The sequence below is a fragment of the Pongo abelii genome, chromosome 5 (genome assembly GCF_028885655.2).
Source record: "Pongo abelii isolate AG06213 chromosome 5, NHGRI_mPonAbe1-v2.0_pri, whole genome shotgun sequence".
NCBI lineage: Eukaryota > Metazoa > Chordata > Mammalia > Primates > Hominidae > Pongo > Pongo abelii.
In genome coordinates this window covers 149,521,594-149,539,993 of record NC_071990.2, presented here as the reverse complement: position 1 = coordinate 149,539,993, position 18,400 = coordinate 149,521,594, and the positions used below count along the sequence as shown (strand labels likewise).

The 18,400-nt window shown below is 39.1% G+C and overlaps 1 protein-coding gene across 1 annotated transcript in view; it reads right to left on the bottom strand.

The window, feature by feature from the left end:
* Positions 1–7,265: 7,265 nt before the first annotated feature.
* The window catches only part of SAMD5 (sterile alpha motif domain containing 5), a 441,477-nt gene continuing 430,342 nt past the window's right edge, over positions 7,266–18,400 (bottom strand). The window contains exon 2 of the mRNA XM_063725048.1: positions 7,266–10,943. Coding sequence (XP_063581118.1) covers positions 10,758–10,943 — 186 coding nt within the window. The 3' untranslated portion in view covers positions 7,266–10,757. The remainder of the gene's footprint in view (positions 10,944–18,400) is intronic.

Genomic DNA, 18,400 nt, shown 5'->3' with positions numbered 1-18,400 from the left:
AAGACCATCGAGACTAGGAAGAGACTGCATCAACTAACGAGCAAAATAACCAGCTAACATCATAATGACAGGATCAGATTCACACATAACAATATTAACTTTAAATGTAAATGGACTAAATGCTCCAATTAAAAGACACAGACTGGCAAATTGGATAAAGACTCAAGACCCATCAGTGTGCTGTATTCAGGAAACCCATCTCACGTGCAGAGACACACATAGGCTCAAAATAAAAGGATGGAGGAAGATCTACCAAGCAAATGGAAAACAAAAAAAGGCAGGGGTTGCAATCCTAGTCTCTGATAAAACAGACTTTAAACCAACAAAGATCAAAAGAGACAAAGAAGGCCATTACATAATGGTAAAGGGATTAATTCAACAAGAAGAGCTAACTATCCTAAATATATATGCACCCAATACAGGAGCACCCAGATTCGTAAAGCAAGTCCTGAGTGACCTACAAAGAGACTTAGACTCCCACACATTAATCACTCTTATTTAATTTCTAATTGAATGGTTAACTTATCTGGTATGTTACGGACTTTTTCCCTAAAGAACATGGTTTAGCACCAAATTCTTCAATAAGAAAGTTGATATGAATGCTGGATAATTTTTGCATGACTGCACATGAGTTTTTGTCCTAGGGGGTAGAGGAAACCTCACACATTTTAATGTCACCTAGCTGTTTTTGAAATTTCTTTTAAAACTGAGGCAGCCACCTGTTAGGGTAAAGTCTCAGCTACAGAGAGTTTTATTTTTTGATGAACAAAACTCCCCAGACGTAGTATATGAATTTCAGGACTCTTGATATTTAATATATCTAAATATGAATAACAATTACTGAACATCCATAGCACACACATTTTATGGATTTCTGTCCTTAGCAGTATTTATCACATATAGCACTATTTATAGTACAATTCAAACACCAAGCTTCAGCAGTGGGAATATTTCTTGGGAAAAACATAAACGAACCACTGCAGTGGAATTCAATTAGATTAAATGTGCTATTCCTTGGTTCAGTAGAAGAGGGGCAATGTCTGAAAGCACAATCACATAGTCCTTGAATTGGAACAAGTCCACCACGCTCTGCCCTTGGAAATGAAGAAAGGGTAGGGCATGCTTTGTGAAAGAGTTGTATTGTAGCAGGAAGAAGAAAAGAAAAACTTGGCCTTCTCCCCTCAACACTCTCACAAAGACACAAAATATGCTTTGAAGGTTGCAGACAGGAAAAATCTCTCCAGGTTAAGCTCCAGGGAAAGGCCTGTATTTTGTCTTCCTTGGAACCTTACAAAGAGATTGGTGTGGCATTTAAGGATGATCAAATCTCCCTTCAGTCCAGAACATGCCAAGTGGCCCAGCCTTCCCTAGGCATTCATGGGTCACAGGAGAAGAAAAGCTGTGCTGGAGAGTCCAAGCCAAGGACTTGGCCAGTGTCCAGTCCAGGAGTGCTCCTGATCAAGAGGCAGATGAAAGAAGAAGGGAGCTAGGGGAGGCTGAGCTACAAGCCTTCTAGCATTCGAGTCGGTTTCAGCTTTTCTCTAAAACTCTGAAAATGAATCTCACTTCTGAATTTTACATTGTAAAAAACCACCAAACTTATTAAAATCTTATTAAAATCAAGCAAGCAAAAATGCAAATACAAAAAGACAATAACTTGTGGTTCTTTCAATTTTATTTGAACTGTTTCTACAGGCATTTTTCACTAAAACTTTCTTTGTGATAGAGGAAAGCATATATTTTCTTTTTTATTAAAATATACATATTCAAACAATATTATCTATGAACTCCTTGATGGCGGCACCCAATAATTGATTAAATGACAGAGTGATGATATGTTTAATTTAACTTGGTCATTAAAGTTCTCTACACTTTGTATATTAAATGCAGTTGGATCCTCCTGTGCTATGGGTTAAAAAGGAGGCAGCTCAGGAATAGGTAAAGATAAACTCCCTGGTCACCCACAATGGACTTGGATAGGTGACAAAAACTGGATTATGGGAATTGAAGGAATTGACGCATTTGGTTACCAAATTAAATACGTTTGACTGTAGAACTGAAACGGTGCTTTGGCACCTGTGTGATCAGTGTAGTTGCGGGATATCTATGTCTAGAACCTTCTTTCTGGTGCAGAGGCATCTGGAAAAAAACCTTCAGAGATAATTGTGCAAATGCTGCATCACTGGTTGTAAAAAAAAAAAATTATATATGACTTTTTAATATCTCCTAAGAGGGATAGTAAGAAAAATATATCTGCTTTTCAAGAACACATATCAAATAAGGTAAATGACTCAGTGTATAAGAAAAAAATTTCCATTAATATTTCTCTTAAAATTATTTCATAAAAAAGCTTACATATGAAAATAATGTTTCACTTAAATAGATTTACTCTTTGATGTTAATAGACTTAGCTGCTCAAATTAATTTTACATTTTATAAAAAACAGTATAAAACATTGGCTTTATTATAATCTATGAAATTATTTTTTTATACTTTTTTATACCCTTGAGTAATTTAAAATCTGAGAAATAATACATTCTTTCATAGGAAACAATCACTATGGTGATTCTGAAGCCTTAATTTTTATATTAAACAAAAGCATTAGGCTTTAGAGCTTATCAAGACAACAAAATGAAATACACAATTGCCTTGAAATAGTATCAGCAAGTAATAAAATGTTTAGAAATGATTTAACCATTTTTAAAATGTAGACTTTTAATCTATTATAGTTGGGGTGTGTATTGTGTAAATTAATGCAGGTAAATACTTCAGCTAAGTGCTCTCGGGTGAATTGCAATCAAAATTAACACCTATAATTTAACAAGATAAAGTCACCTCTAACTCTCTGTTCACTTCAAACAAGGGGAATTACATGTCGTTTATAAAATAAGGCATTATGGAATTCAAACAGTGCAATATTTTTTCAGTCCCTATCAGTTTAGTTGGTGTTATACAAAGTTATAGAATTTACCACTAATAGGTCTATTAAATAATTCAAGAATTTCATAAAATTGTCTCCACAAATGGAAAAATTCATAGCTAACCCTCCAAACTGTGAATATATTTGAAATGAAGAGGCAGAGGTTGTGGTGAGCCAAGATCGCATCATTGCACTCCAGCCTGGGCAACAAGAGCGAAACTCCAACTCAAAGAAACAAAAGAAGATAGTATCAAATACCGTATCGCATCGCTTAATGATAGGGACATGTTCTAAGAAATGCATTGTTAGGCAGTTTAGTCATGCAAGCATCATAGAGATTACTGACACAAACCTAGATGGTATGACCTAGCCATAACACACCTAGCCTATTAAGCTGTATAGCATATTACCATACTGAATACTGTAGGCAACTGTAACACAATGGTAAGTCTTTGTGTATCTAAATATAGAAAATGTACAGTAAAAATGTGCTATAAAAGGTTAAAAATGGGCCGGGTGTGGTGGCTCATGCCTGTAATCCCAGCACTTCGGGAGGTCGAGGCGGGTGGATCACGAGGTCAGGAGATTGAGACCGTCCTGGCTAACACGGTGAAACCCCGTCTCTACTAAAAATACAAAAAAAAATTAGTAATAATTAGCCGGGCGTGGTGGCGGGCGCCTGTAGTCCCAGCTACTCGGGAGGCTGAGGCAGGAGAATGGCCTGAACCCGGGAGGCGGAGCTTATCATGCCACTGCACTCCAGCCTGGGCGACAGAGCGAGACTCTGTCTCAAAAAAAAAAAAAAAAAGGTTAAAAATGGTAAACATGTACAGGACACTTACAACGAATGGAGCTAGCAGGACTGGAAGTTACTTTGGCTGAGTCAGTGAGTGATGGGTGAACGCGAAGGCCTAGGACATTAGCATACATTCCCATAGGTTTTATAAACACCTTACACTTAGGCCACAATAAATTTATAAAAATAAAGTAATTATGCTATAATGTTACAATGGCTACTATGTCACTAGGAGATAAGAAATTTTCAGCTCCATTATAATCTTATGGGACCACCACTATCCTATATGTGGTCCATTGCTGATCAAAATATCACCGTGCACCCCATGACTGTATCTCAACATTAAGTTGCTGTTTTTCAATCTGGTATCCTAAAATGGATTTGAATCACTTTCAGACTTCTCGTTTTAAATATCACTGCAGGAGTATAGATTATTTTACTTATTAAATATGATTCAATACAATTTGAGCTTAAAACACGAAGGTGATAAAATAATGACAGTATTTACTGAATAAAAATACTTCAGTGAAAACAAAGGAAACATATTTGACCACATACACACTTTTAAATCACAGTGTAAGTTACATTGGTAAAAAGTTATGTTACGGCCCATTCTGGAGTGTCTTTTTGGTAGCTTAATTCTGTTAACAAGCTGGTGTTGTTTTATCTGTGAAATTTCCAAAGTGGCTTACCTACAAAAATATACTTAGAATTTCTTTTAGCTTTTTCTATGATAAAAATTTAAATGGGTTTAATTTTTTCTAGCAAATGATGATTATTTTTTGCAATATGAAGTTCAAATTTCATCAGAATTAGAAGTCATTCCTTGGTACATCAACCAGCAAAATGTACTGCACTTAAACTTGGGTGTCCAAAGATGTATTAGTGGCATAGACAAATAAACCATTGGATATGTTATGACCCGTATTTGAAAACTTTTACACATTACACATATAAATATTTACATTTCAAATAATAACAAGCTTACCTACAATATATGTTAATAACTGAAGGCATATTATGATGTTGGGCATAAGTATAACTCTATGTTCTATACTTTGGCTGATTTTAACACAATCAAAAATAGGCAGAATTGGAGATTAACATAATCACCAAATAGTCTTTAAATGCATAGTTTCAAACTTCTTTAAAACTCAGTTTGATGCAATAGGAAGAGAATCAGATTGGGAGCCAAAATAGGGCTGGTGTAAATAGAACACTAGGATGAATGCTAAGATATTTTTCAGCCCTGACATTTCATGATCCTTTTATTCTTTCCCTACAAACCTTTATCTTCAGATTTCATATCCATTTGTTTTTCGTGACAGAATTTCTGATAGTAGAATGGCTGAAGTGGCCAAAGGAAGAAAGAGAAAAAAAAACCAAAATGAGAGAAATTGTAGCTGAATAAACCGCCTTTGGTAAAGCAAAGATTTACAGTGGACTCTCCCATTTTACACAGATTTAAAAATATCTAATTGTTTTTCAAAATATGCCACACTTTTGAAAAGAGGACAAGGATTATTGACAAAGTAAACTGGAAGTAGATGAATTTGGAGATCCTGACACTTAGTATTACTGACATCAACTGTAGGAGGTTTTGAATATGTCAGGGTATTCAGTGAGGATAAAGGCACATTAAAAAAGAAGAATACTATATGAAGGAAGGAGAAAAAAATTAAAAATTAAAACATAAAATTGGTCAAGCTGTATAAAACACAAAAAGTCCTCTGAGGCATTTTATCATGATTAACATAGAAAGTTGTAATATTTTCAATTAAAAAAGGAGATAATTCATTATGAAATGAAATGTAGGTCTCTTCAAGTTTTATTTCATATAGGTTCTTTCAAAGATCATCAAAAAAGGGCCGGGTGCGGTGGCTCATGCCTGTAATCCCAGCACTTTGGGAGGCCAAGGAGGGCGGATCACTTGAAAGTCAGGAGTTCAAGACTAGCCTGGCCAACATGGCAAAACCCCATCTCTACAAAAAGTACAAAAAAAATTAGCCGAGTGTGGTGGTGCATGCCTGTTATCCCAGCTACTAGGGAGGCTGAGGCAGGAGAATCGCTTGAACCTGGGAGGCAGTGCTTGCAGTGAGCTGAGGTCACGTCTCTGCACTCCAGCCTGGGTGACAGAGCGAGACTCTGTCTCAAACAAACAAACAAAAACAAAGATCACCAAAAAAGGCTTAGTTTCAGCAATATTAGCATACAAATATTTTGGAATACCTTGATAGTTCAAGGTGTTGATATTCATTCATCTCCATTGATACACAATTGATATCCATCACCATTAATATATCACGCCTACCCAGCAAAGGAAATAATGTTAACTGTTCACTAAAAACAATTATTTTGGGGGAAGGTTGGTAATTTCTTTAATAATCTTGATATATCAAATACAAGCAGAGTATTTTACTGGTACTATATAGCAAACTGACTGTAAATAGCTGACATTCTATACTTACACATAAACATGGCAATTTTGGGAAATTCTGAGTCCTTAAGCACCGATTTGGCATTCATCTTTTTGGACTGATTAATCAGCGTGCCTTGGACAGAGTAAGCCCTCAATAAAAACTGAAAGAACTTCCTAAAGCTCTACTTTCCTCCTATTGGTTCTCACCAAAACCAATTTCTAGCTTCATCATTACACTAGCAGCAGTTCTCAAGGGAAAGATTTCTGGATTGTTAATAGATGTTACGTGAATATGGCCCCCCTGGGTTAAATGGTATTCTATGTATTCCTATGTGGCAGGAATTATATGAAATGTTACTATGCTAATACACATTAAGAGTCTTAAGAGGGGCCATATGGTATACAGCAATCCCAAATACATTTATTCTGTGTCTGTCAGAACATCTTATGGAATGACTGCTTTGCCGAAATCACTTTGGGACTATGGCTCTATATGACTGAACCCTTTGGCCAATCAACCAAATTCCCCTTAAGTCTAGATCCAGCCTTTCTCTATGCCCCTGACATAAGCCATCAAAAAAAATTAATATCATTTTTATTTTTTTGCTGATCGAACACACAATCCCCCGGAACCCACACCAGTCTCCTTGAAGGACACGCAGCATGGTAGACACATTTCGATGTGCTTCTCTCGTTTGCATTTCTGTGCACTTGAGTTGCTCATTTGTGAGCCCAATGCACTGATCTGTCTGGTATAGAAAGGGCTTTAGGGCTGTGACGGTAGAAATGAAAGAAGAGACACTTTGGGAGGCCAAGGCGGGTGGATCACGAGGCCAGGAGATCGAGACCATCCTGGCTAACATGGTGAAACCCCGTCTCTACTAAAAATACAAAAATTAGCCGGGCGTGGTGGCACATGCCTGTAGTCCCAGCTACTCAGGAGGCTGAGGCAGGAGAATGGTGTGAACCCGGGAGGCAGAGCTTGCAGTGAGCCGAGATCGCGCCACTGGACTCCAGCCTGGGCGACAGAGCGAGACTCCGTCTTAAAAAAAAAAAAAAAAAAAAAAAAAGAAAAAAAAAGAAAGAAAAGAAACAAGAAACAAGGAAAGGTGAAAAGAAAGGGTCAATTTGGTCTTTGATGACCAAATAGAATCCTGGAGTTGGGTTAACAGTCATAAAGGTCAGAACTGAGAGAGAAAAATTTTTTAAGTCCTATTTGCTCTCACTTAGCACATGGAGAGGCAAGCCTGGCTACTATATCTTAGAATTTATTACATGCCCTGAGTAGAGAAGTCTAGAATATGAGGTAAAGAAAGCAGAACACCCTTCCAGAACAACTGTGGGAAGAGAAAGATGTGGAGGCGAGGGAAACAGAAAGATAACTTGACCTCCTCTCTCTATTTCAAAATCCTGGCAGGCAGGATTGTGAAATTTGTCTGAGAGCAATATTGAGGGTGAGGAGGATTTTAGCTTGCTTCCTGTTTCGGTTTTCGGGAACATACTGTTTCAAAGAGTGTCTGGAAGAACGTGGGAGGCCCAAACGGTTGGATTCAGTGAGGGAACTTAAGGTCCCCAACACCTGAGCTTACTGTGCTGCTTTGGGGAGATGGCCCAGGTTTCCACCGTGCCCATTAGGAAGGAGGAGAAGGTTGTGCTGGCTGTGAACTTCCCAGCATGAACTGTGCCTGATAGCCTGGGTACAGGGTGAGGGTGGTCATACCAGGTCGGGGCCAAATGTGAGTTAGCTAGACCTCAAGAGGACGTACCAAGCCAGAAGAGGCAAAACCACAGTTCACAGCAGCAGTCTGAATGCCACGCACAAACCTTGATGCAGCTGAGTGGGTCCCAGCTAGCGCACACATGTGAACCAGCCCAATACCAGGAGGCCATGCTGAGGCTGGGGGCTGCAGATAGGCAGAGCAGATACTCTTCAGCCAGAACCTACAGGAAGTTAAGCTTTGCCTACTTTTTTAGGATGGCAGAAGATGGTTTAAATGAGAAGAGATGGATATATATTAAAAAGCATATCCCAATTTCTCCCACCTGGTATGGTAAGAATGCAAAATGATCGTATTAGTCATAGAAAAATAAACTGTGTTTTCTCCGTATGGCTAACTGTGTGAAAATTTCAGTGCCTTTCTTTCTCCTAAGATGCTTGTTTTCTATTCCAGGCTTCATATTCCGTCTTGGTTTTCTATCTGTTTTTTGAAGTGCCTGACATGTCTTATACCTTCTGCTCTAACATTGTATCTTCATGAGGTCCAGGATACATCATATTTCCTATTATCAGCAAAGTACTAACACAAGTCACTAGAGGAAAGAAATTAATTACAATGCATTTCATAATTCAGTCCAATTCTACAATATATTTTATCATACTTGAATTATTTAAGAAACGCAATATAACAAAATGAACCTAATAGAACTAAAAATTTCATGTTGAGGAAGTATAGTATCTTTCAGTTATCCGTATCACATAAGAGTTCTCAAACAATATAGAAATGAACATTGTACAATTGTCACTTGTATAATCATATAGTTGCTTTTACCCAGCAGTGGAAATCCAGTGTGCTCATTGTATGTTACAGATAGCTAGATTGACATTTTTTAATAAGAAAAATAATGATATTTTAGATAAGTTTGCTGGCAGAAACTCTAGTGCATCTGATTTTAGAGTGGCAGTAAGTAGCATGTAGAAGCATTAGAAGTAGCATGACAGAAATTATGAAACCTAAGTTAAAAATAGACTTTATCTCAAATAAAGTGTTTTCAAGTTCTCTTTATAGTGAAAATAAAACTCAGCCCCCTCTCCAGCTTTGACTTTTCTGTGTGGCTTACCTGAATATAGTGAAAATAATTTAAAAATAACAAAAGATTTCTTACCAAACTGGGGTTACAGATTGGAACCATTTATATTACTGCGGTCTGAGTTAAGGGGATAGAGTTAAATATACTGTATTTGTTCACTCTTGGGTTTTTTTCTCCCATCATAGGAGTGGTATAACTAAGTAGCCCCTGGCCTTTTTAAACCTGCACCACTATATTTCATTTACAGTGTCCAATAAGGTCAAAGGCAAATAATAAAAAACTCTCAGCACGGGCTAACTTTGTCAATTTAAAATGTGGTTCTCCATTCAGCCCGTTGTTAAGCAGGCTGTTCAAATAATGTCGTGGTTCACATGTCTGTGGGTCTCTGATAGGCTTCAAAGTCTGGAGAAAAGCCTATGCAAGTTTGAAATCTAACCTTCTTCACCCCTCCATCTTTCTGTCTCCTGTTTTCTGATCTTTTTAATCCAGAATCTTTAATAGAAAAATTCTGTTGCAGGACTGAAAACCGCATGGGGTCAAAATCCCATGTGGGTTATTTAAAGCAATGTCTGCAGTCTTTTGAACGTTTCAAGAGCAATTTAGTTGACCTCTGGGGACTCTTCTTCAAACATGTTCTATTAAACACACATAAACACAAGTAAAACATTTTAAGGTCAGATTATCAAAAGCAAAAATCAAAACAAAACAAAACAAAAAAACCAAAAAAGAACCCTTCACCCAAAAGGCAAATAGATCTAATGTATATTTAAAATAAAAGCCTCTTTAAGCAACTAACTAACTATATAGATATAGATATATCTCAGCTAAATTTATTAATGTAATGGCAAAATTTTGGGGGATGGTGAACATGAAGGAGAGGACAGCAGAATATAGCTAAACCAAATTCAGTGCTTTTAAAGAACAATTACTTCTAACGGAACCAATAATCTGAACCTATAATGTAAGATAACCAAGGTCTATAGATATTACACACAGAGAAATGGAATTTCCTACATTCCTTTCAAAAGGCAATGTGGTCTAGCATTTTCTGTGTCAGCTCAAAAAAGTGGGAGAGTCCACTATTATAAGAAAGAAAATAAAATCATCAGATGTTGGGTATATTCGACTATGAAATTCACAGATCAAATGATTTGTGTGTTTTTTTTTTTCTCCTTGCAATTCATCTTCATCCTGGATAGCTCCTTGGTCATTCTTTTAAAGGAAAAAATCTTGGTATCAACAACATATCTAGAAAAACAGCAACTCTCAGTCACTAATTTATAGAAGGAATCAGTAAAATAATGTCTGTGCCAGTATAGCTAGAAATTTAGGGACATATTTGTTTCAGTAGCTTAATAAAAACGTTATTGAGAAGTAGGACTTAATCGCCACATTGTGCTGAGTACCAGTGGAACATTAATACCGTACAGATGAAACCACCGTGACACAGGAGGAGGAGAACAGAAAAGCAAAGGAGGTTCTGGGTAACAATTTAGTCAAAATACTGGAGTAACACAATATACGTAAGTAGCAAAAACTTCAGCAAAATGCCTCTATCTGGAGTTTTATGGTTTTATCAAAATCTGAATGGAGGGCATTTAAAAAATTCCAATAAAGGCAGAAAGAAGTAAAAGAAAAAAAGGAAAGAAGTAAAAGAAAAAAAGACAAGAAAATTCACATAAAAAGAATTTATGGAAGGCAAGTTTTCATCAACACTTAATCAGCCCCTGGGCTCTTTTCCAGACCAAAGAACAAAGTGTGTTGTAACTCCAAAGTAAGCTCTCAGAAAAAAAAAAAAAAAATCTGAACAAGATTTAACACACACCAGCCTTCTCAGTATAAATCATTTCCAATGTTCGCTTATGCTTTCTGGTTTGCCTTTTGGTTCTCACAGGCAAATTCACATGCATCTTTGAAGTAGTACCATGTACCACAGCAAAATGAACACTTACCAGACAAATCAACACTCCCTGAAGCAACGAAGATAAAACACCACTTACCTAGGGAAAGAAAAAAGTAATACAGAGATTAAGACGCTGTCATTGAAAAGCAATTGCAGCCGTTCTTAGATTATCCTAGCTCCTGTATTGCCAGTATTTTCTCAATGAACAGCATTAACTTTTTAGTAGAAAATCAAGTTTTAATTTATTTATGGCATAAAGGGAGTTTTGTGAGGAGTGAGCAAGTCTTCGACAAGATAGCACCATGTTGTTGCAAAAACTCCTGTGAGCTAATTCCATCCTAAATTACTGCAACATATAACCACAGGCAAGCAAAAGGGGGAAAATGTTAGCAGGACTCTCAAGGGAATAAAAACACACTCCTGTTTTTTATTCTATGCAGAGCAAAAGATGGTCAGAGGATCAGGAATGAAGTGATTTGCAAGGAATCGACATCAGGTTTCCAAAGGAAGGATTTGCCCCCTAAATGAGAGCTCAACCATCCCCAGTTTGCAAACTTAGATTTGGCCAGGTGGTTTGTGGAATAACATTCAATTTTCTAGAAAGAAGCAATAACAATAGCTTTTTGGCCCTCAGATCTCAGATAAGTAATCATGAAATTAGGAATTTTTGATTTTAGTTTAACTGTGATCCAAAATATTAGAATCGTCTAGTTATTCAAAGTGTTGAATGTTGATAATTGGTATAAACTTTCTAATTTCAGTTACTAATTTGTTATAAAGTAAAACTTTCTAATTTCAGTTGCTAATTAGTTATAAAATATAACTATGGCTCTGTTACCTCAGCTGCAGACCATGAAACACAGAAGAAAAAATAGTGCAGAAACTGTGCACTAGAAATTAAATTGTATTTAAAATTCATTGCAGTTACAGTCTCCAGTACATAAATATTTACTTCTAATTGCAGTATTCTTAAATTAAAAATGCAAACTAGTCTGTTCTTTTACTTCAGTCTTGTGAAGATCAAGAAGGAATCCACAAAGATATTATAGAACATGAAACACAGCTGGAAGTGACTAGGAAACAAAATGAGAAAAGGGTTTCCAGGCAAAGGTCACCTCTACTGCTCCATGAAAAAGTTCTTAGATGCCCCATTCATTAATTTATTCCAGAGATGTTTATTGAATGCCTACTGTGTATAAAAGATTATCTCAGGCATTGTATGAAAATCAGATACTTACAAAAACAATATTCATGTCCTTAAGTAGCTCACAGTCTAGGAGACAAAGGATGCCTACCCACACATCAAGATGGTAGAGGGATACAGTGGTCAAAAGAGAGGTACAAATTAAATTGTGCTGACTGGTGTTAGGGTGGCCAGAAAGGATTCATGGAGAAAACTTGGAACATACTCAAGAGTTGGGGGAGAGAAGGGTGTGACATATCAGGTTGTATAAGATATGAGTATAGGCAAAGTGAGATCTGCCAAATAATCTACACACAGTCCAGTTGGTAGCCAATTTTAATTTAGGAGTCTTTTATAAGAAAGTTGTGGGAAGAAAAGCTGAAAAAGCAGCCTAGGGCCATGGCTTAGTGGTCCTTGAATAATCGGCTGACCTCTTCCTGTTCTCACCTCCCAGTAACGAGCTGGCCATGAAGAGACCAAAATGCATTTCTTCACATACACAAGCTACAACAACAGCTGTGACCATGTCTTGCTCTCTTTTTTGCATAACCCTAGTGCCTGGCACAAGGTAGGAACTCTAGAAACACAGTCACATTTATATGAGGGGACATGATAGATTGGCACATATTTGCTCACTTCCTCCAACACAGAGCCAGGAGGAAGGTGGGGCTAACATTCCTGCCGCTGTTTACTCCGCCACCATTGTTTGGTCACCACCTCCCTTCACATCCACAACATCCACCTCATATAAATCCCTCTCCAATAGCATAACTTTTATTCATCACCCTCTAGGAAGTTTCCCTACTTTTCCAAAGGATTTTCTAACATATCCCTGATATAACCTCTGATGAATTCACCATCCTTAAAAAATAGTATTTTATTTTCTATTACTTGGTCTAAAATTTTAAATGAGCATCTGACATGTATTTATACATGGATAAATAACGTTTGGGGGTTAAAAATCTGAAAATACGTTGTTCTGTTCTTCAAGAAATGTACAATTTGGAGGTAAAGCATACACAAATAATAAAATATAAGGCAGAATGTGGTAAAATGATAGTTCTGTAGAAATCCCAAGAAGATAAAGGTCAGTTCTGGCTGTGGGTATCTTGAGCAGGGCAGCACTTGGCATGTGTGGACGATGGATTGGGGTCTGATGGATACAGCCATGGGGAGAGCAGATGGATCACGAGGATGAAATAGTGGGGGGATAAAGGACAAAGAGGTGGGAAAGTTCAGGGAACATTCTAGAAATGGAGAATAGGCAGGCAGGACTGGAGAGTTGGAGCTGTGGGACATTTGGACAGGAAGAGAGATTGGAACTGAATCTAAAGGCTTCCAATGGACCACTGCAGAGTTTAGATGGAATTGGCAAGCAATGATGGGGACTATATCTCAGTTGTTGAATATGTCTTAGGATGTATAAGACACATGCAGGGAGAAATCCATATGAAGACAGAGGCAGAGGCTGGAACAATGGATCAACAAACCAAGGAATGCCAAGGCCTGCTGGCTATCACCAGAAGCCAGGAAGAGGCATGAACAGATTCTTCCTCGGAGTGCTCAGAGGGAGTCAACTCTGCTGACACCTTAATCGTGGACTTCCAGCCTGCAGAACTATGAGACAATAAATTTCTGTTGTTGAAGACAGCCAGTTGGTGTACTTTGTTACAGCAGCCCTAGGAAATGAATAGAGATTTGTGGACAGGAAAGAAGGAGTTATCTCTAAGAATCTTTGCTAGGATAGTCAATAGTTTTTCAGGATGTGAATTTGTATTCATTTGGGTCCTCTGAGAATCAGATGCTGATATGGTTTGGCTGTGTCCCCACCTAAATCTCATCTTGAATTCTCATGTGTTAGGGGAAGAAACCGGTGGGATGTAATTGAATCACGGGGGGTGGGTCTTTCCCATGCTGTTCTCATGATAGTGAATAAGTCTCACGAGATCTGATGGTATTAAAAACAGGAGTTTCCCTGCACAAGCTCTCTCTCTTTGCCTGCTGCCATCCATGTAAGAGGTGACTTTCTCCTCCTTTCCTTCATCATGATTGTGAGGCCTCCCCAGCCATGTGGATCTGTAAGTCCATTAAACCCCTTTCTTTTGCAAATTGCCCAGTCTCAGGTATGTATCAGCAGCATGAAAAAGGACTAATACAGATGCTAAGACAGGATTAAACATGCAAGGGTTTTCTTAGGGGAGGCGTGTGTGTGTGAATGGGTATAGTAAGGAAGCCGAGAGAGATGGAGTGAGAGAGAGGGAGGGAAAATTGGATGGAAGTTGCCTCAATCACAGTCTGTGGAAGATCTGGCAAAGCCATTGGGGAGTCCTTTACCTTCTCCAGAAGTAGCTTCCTTGGTATCCCCATGTGGAGCTGGGCTTGGGTGATGATACCAAAGGGCAGCCCTGGTGCCCTTGGTCCATCAGGAGTCAGCACATTCTCACAGCCTCCCAGCAATCAGAGAACCAGGGAAAGGGGCCAGGAGAATAATGTGCACTGAGATGAGTTCAGTTTTTACATATGCAGAATTTTAGGCATCAGCTGTAGATTCAGGGGACTGAAAAGGAGGTTTGATTGGGGTGCAGGTGAGAGGGCAGGAGTGAGATTTCTGAGTCCTCTGAAAAAAGGCTGTAGTCCCAGGAGGCTGGTTGACATTATGAAGGATAAGAATATAGCAGAGAACAGGAGAAATCCTTATATGATACATTTGAGGAGAGGAGTTAGGGAAAGGAGCAGAAGGAGGACCCCAAACTATTGAAGTTTGCAGAGGTGAGTGAGAGAGGCAGGGGACCAGCCAGGTGGGGCTGCAGCTTGCTGGGAGCCTAGGGAGGAGGTTCACTAGGAGGAGGAGGAGGAGGAGGAGGAGCCCTCAGAATGAAATATGCAGAGCAAACAAGGAGGAGGAGGATGGAAGGATGCCGTGGGTTTTGGGGATTAGGGGGTCTTTTAAGAAGCAGATTGAGGTGGGAGTCTGGTTTCATGGGAGAAGAAATGAGTTGTGTAAGGTCAAAGCATAGAGCAGCAAATGCAGACACTGTATTTTCTATTTTCCTTGTAATGAGCAGGAAAGATACAGTAGTTGAGGGGGGAAAGAAAACCCCGACTTTCCAAGGAACAACATTTGGCATTCAAAGATGACATCTAAAAACACAGATAAAATGATGTTCGTGCACATACAGTATTCCTCATCTCCTGATCTGTCTATAAAACATGGGTATCTGTTCTGGGATTCATACTCTCAGGCAAGATGAAGTAATAGAATGGGTCAGGAGTGGTGGCTCACGCCTGTAATCCCAGCACTTTGGGAGGCCGAGGCGGGTGGATCACCTGAGGTCAGGAGTTCAAGACCAGCCTGGCCAATATAGCGAAACTCCATCTCTACTAAAAATAAAATTTAAAAAAATTAGCCAGGCATGGTGGCGTGCACCTGTAATCCCAGCTACTTGGGAGCCTGAGGCAGAAGAATCACTTGTGGCAGGTGCAGTGAGCCAAGATTGTGCCACTGCACTCAAGCCTGGGCAACAGAGCAAAACTCCATCTCAGAAAAAAAAAAAAAAAGAAGCATTGGGAACAATATAAGCATTACATACATTTTTCCAGTTGTGCTATCCCCAGTATTTAGACTGTAATCAGAAAGAAAGAGAAATTATTCACCATCTATTCATTCTTCTGTCTAATTGGGGATTCTCTTGGCAAGCCCCTTAGGGGTCTACAGCTAGAGCTGCAGCTTTTCCACAGGAGCCTCTTAGCCAAGGATGAACAGATCAGTATCTGCATATTGTAGGAGACACTGTGCTTCCATAGCCACCACTCTGACCTCTTCAGTAGTTCACAGCTTGAAGGGCTTCCCCACACTCACAATGCCCTTCTATTCTTTGCTGATTGTGAAAAGGTTACTGAGAAGTTAAGCAAAGCATTTAGACACACAGATGTTCTAATGTCTAAAGTTCAAGTCGAATAGGACATTTGATCACGTCTTACTTATACTTGCTTTTATTTTGCATCTTTTCAGGGAGTCCAATTGTTAGAGCTAAACTGAGACCCAGGAAATGCTAATTCTCCCCAAATCTGAAAGCTTAGGAGTGCCAGATCTGGAGGTGATTTCTTCCTGGTTCTCATTTCTGTGCCCTTCCCACTGCACTGCCTCAAATGGAATTCAATACCATCTATTAGTAAATGTGCCCATTCAAAAAGCTTCACACGGCCAGCCGCAGTGGCTCATGCCCGTAATCCCAGCACTTTGGGAGGCCGAGGCAGGTGGATCACGAGGTCAGGAGTTTCAGACCAGCCCTGACCAACATGGTGAAACCCTGTCTCTACTAAAAATAGAAAAATTAGCCAGGCGTGGTGGCAGGCGCCTGTAATCCCAGCTATTCAGGAGGCTGAGGCAGGAGAATCGCTTGAATCAGGGAGGTGGAGGTTGCAGTGAGCCGAGATTGCACCACTGCAGTCCAACCTGGGCAACAGAGCAAGACTCCGTCTCAAACAAAACAAAACAAAACAAACAAACAAAAAAACCAACTTCACACACACACACACACACACACAATTTTAGTTTGAAATATTCTAAATTAACTTCCAAAGTACTATGATTTTGTCACTATATTTAAGAAAAAAATGTGTATTTTGTTTATGTAGGTTTCTGTTTTAAAATACCATTCTCATTGAGTTGCTCTGTAACACAAAGCAATGTATCTGAAGAACAACTGCTGAAAGGATCAAACCTCACACACAGGTTATTTTGATACCGTTATGTTGTGGTATTCACATTTTTTGTTTATAAATGTTAATTTTGCATGAAGTAAACAGATACGGTACCCCTAAAAAATATTCTATTTCAGTGTGAGTTATTACAGTGCTTTGGCTATAAACTGAAATGTAAGCAGATGAAAGCCTCCATGATGTTAAACCACTCTTTATTGTTACAAATGCAGGCACGTTTGGAATTCCAGTGCCAGGGAGGGTTCCAGCTTCCTACAGCCAAGCCCTCCAGAGGGGAAATCTGCCAAAACCCCTTTAACCACATGCCTGTAGGAATTTGTGCACTTAATTAAATGCACATACCAAGTAGGTAATCAGCAGAGTCACTGTTTATTCACACACACGGCCCTGAATCACCAGATGGCATGCATTAGAGACCTACACTCCCTGATGGTGTGCTGCATCATAGAGAACACGCTAAACACAGGTAGGTATTGCCTCTAATATTGTGTATTGAAAATACACAACACAGATACAGTATAAAGAAGAGGATAATCCTATACATAATAGTAACTTGGAGAAAAAAGTCTTTATGATGTTTCCATTAGTAAACATTCAAGAAAGATGTTAGAGAAGTTGACTGAGCATCTGTTTTCAGGAGCCCTGAAAACATGGCATAATTGAATTAACCATACATCTTTTTTTTTGGAGATGGAGTCTCGCTCTGTCGCACAGGCTAAAGTGCAATGGCGCAGTCTCGGCTCACTGCAACCTCCACCTCTGGAGTTCAAGTGATTCTCCTGTCTCAGCCTCCCAAGTAGCTGGAACTACAGGCATGCTCCATCATGCCCAGCTAATTTTTGTATTTTTAGTAGAGATGGGGTTTCACCATATTGGCCAGGCTGGTCTAACTCCTGACCTCAAGTGATCCACCTGCCTTGGCCTCCCAAAGTACTGGGATTACAGGTGTGAGCCGCTGTGCCTGGCCTGCCATACACTTTTGAATCATAATTTGCCTTTGACCACAAGATGATGCGGCAGATACAGTTTTTGTGGTAAAGCAGAAAGCATGATACTTGCTGACACTGCAGAAATATTTCCTAGTAGACTTTTCAGGTCGTAAAATTTTCCCAAGATTAAAGTTCCTTCATGATAGAATAGTGGATTGTGCCAGAAAAGCTGCAATGCAGCCCACCTTTTCATTCACAAGTGGACTAAGTAAAAGCATACAGAAGGGCACTGTGATGAACACGCTTTAAGGTGGCTTCAACTCCTGGTGCTCATGCCCTGTGTGTGTGATTTGCTTCTAACTAGTAGAATATGGAAAAGGTGATTCCACCCCCTCGATTACATTATGTTATATAAAATCCCACCCTGCTGGCTCTGTCTCTCTTTCCCTCTCAGCTGCTGGCTTTGAAGAAGCAAGCTGCCATAATTCCTACTGTTGCAAAAAAAAAAAAATGAATTCTGCCAATGACCTGGGAGAGTCATCTCTTGACACTGATATTCTTCTCCCACAAACATATATGCTGCTCCTAGCTATATACTTTACCCACAGAAAATCTTCCGTAGCTCCCAAAGTGGGTCATACTATCTAACCTCTGGACTTTGCAGGTACTGTTCCCTTTGCCTAAGACACCTGCTGGCTGATTTCTATTCTCCTCTAGAAT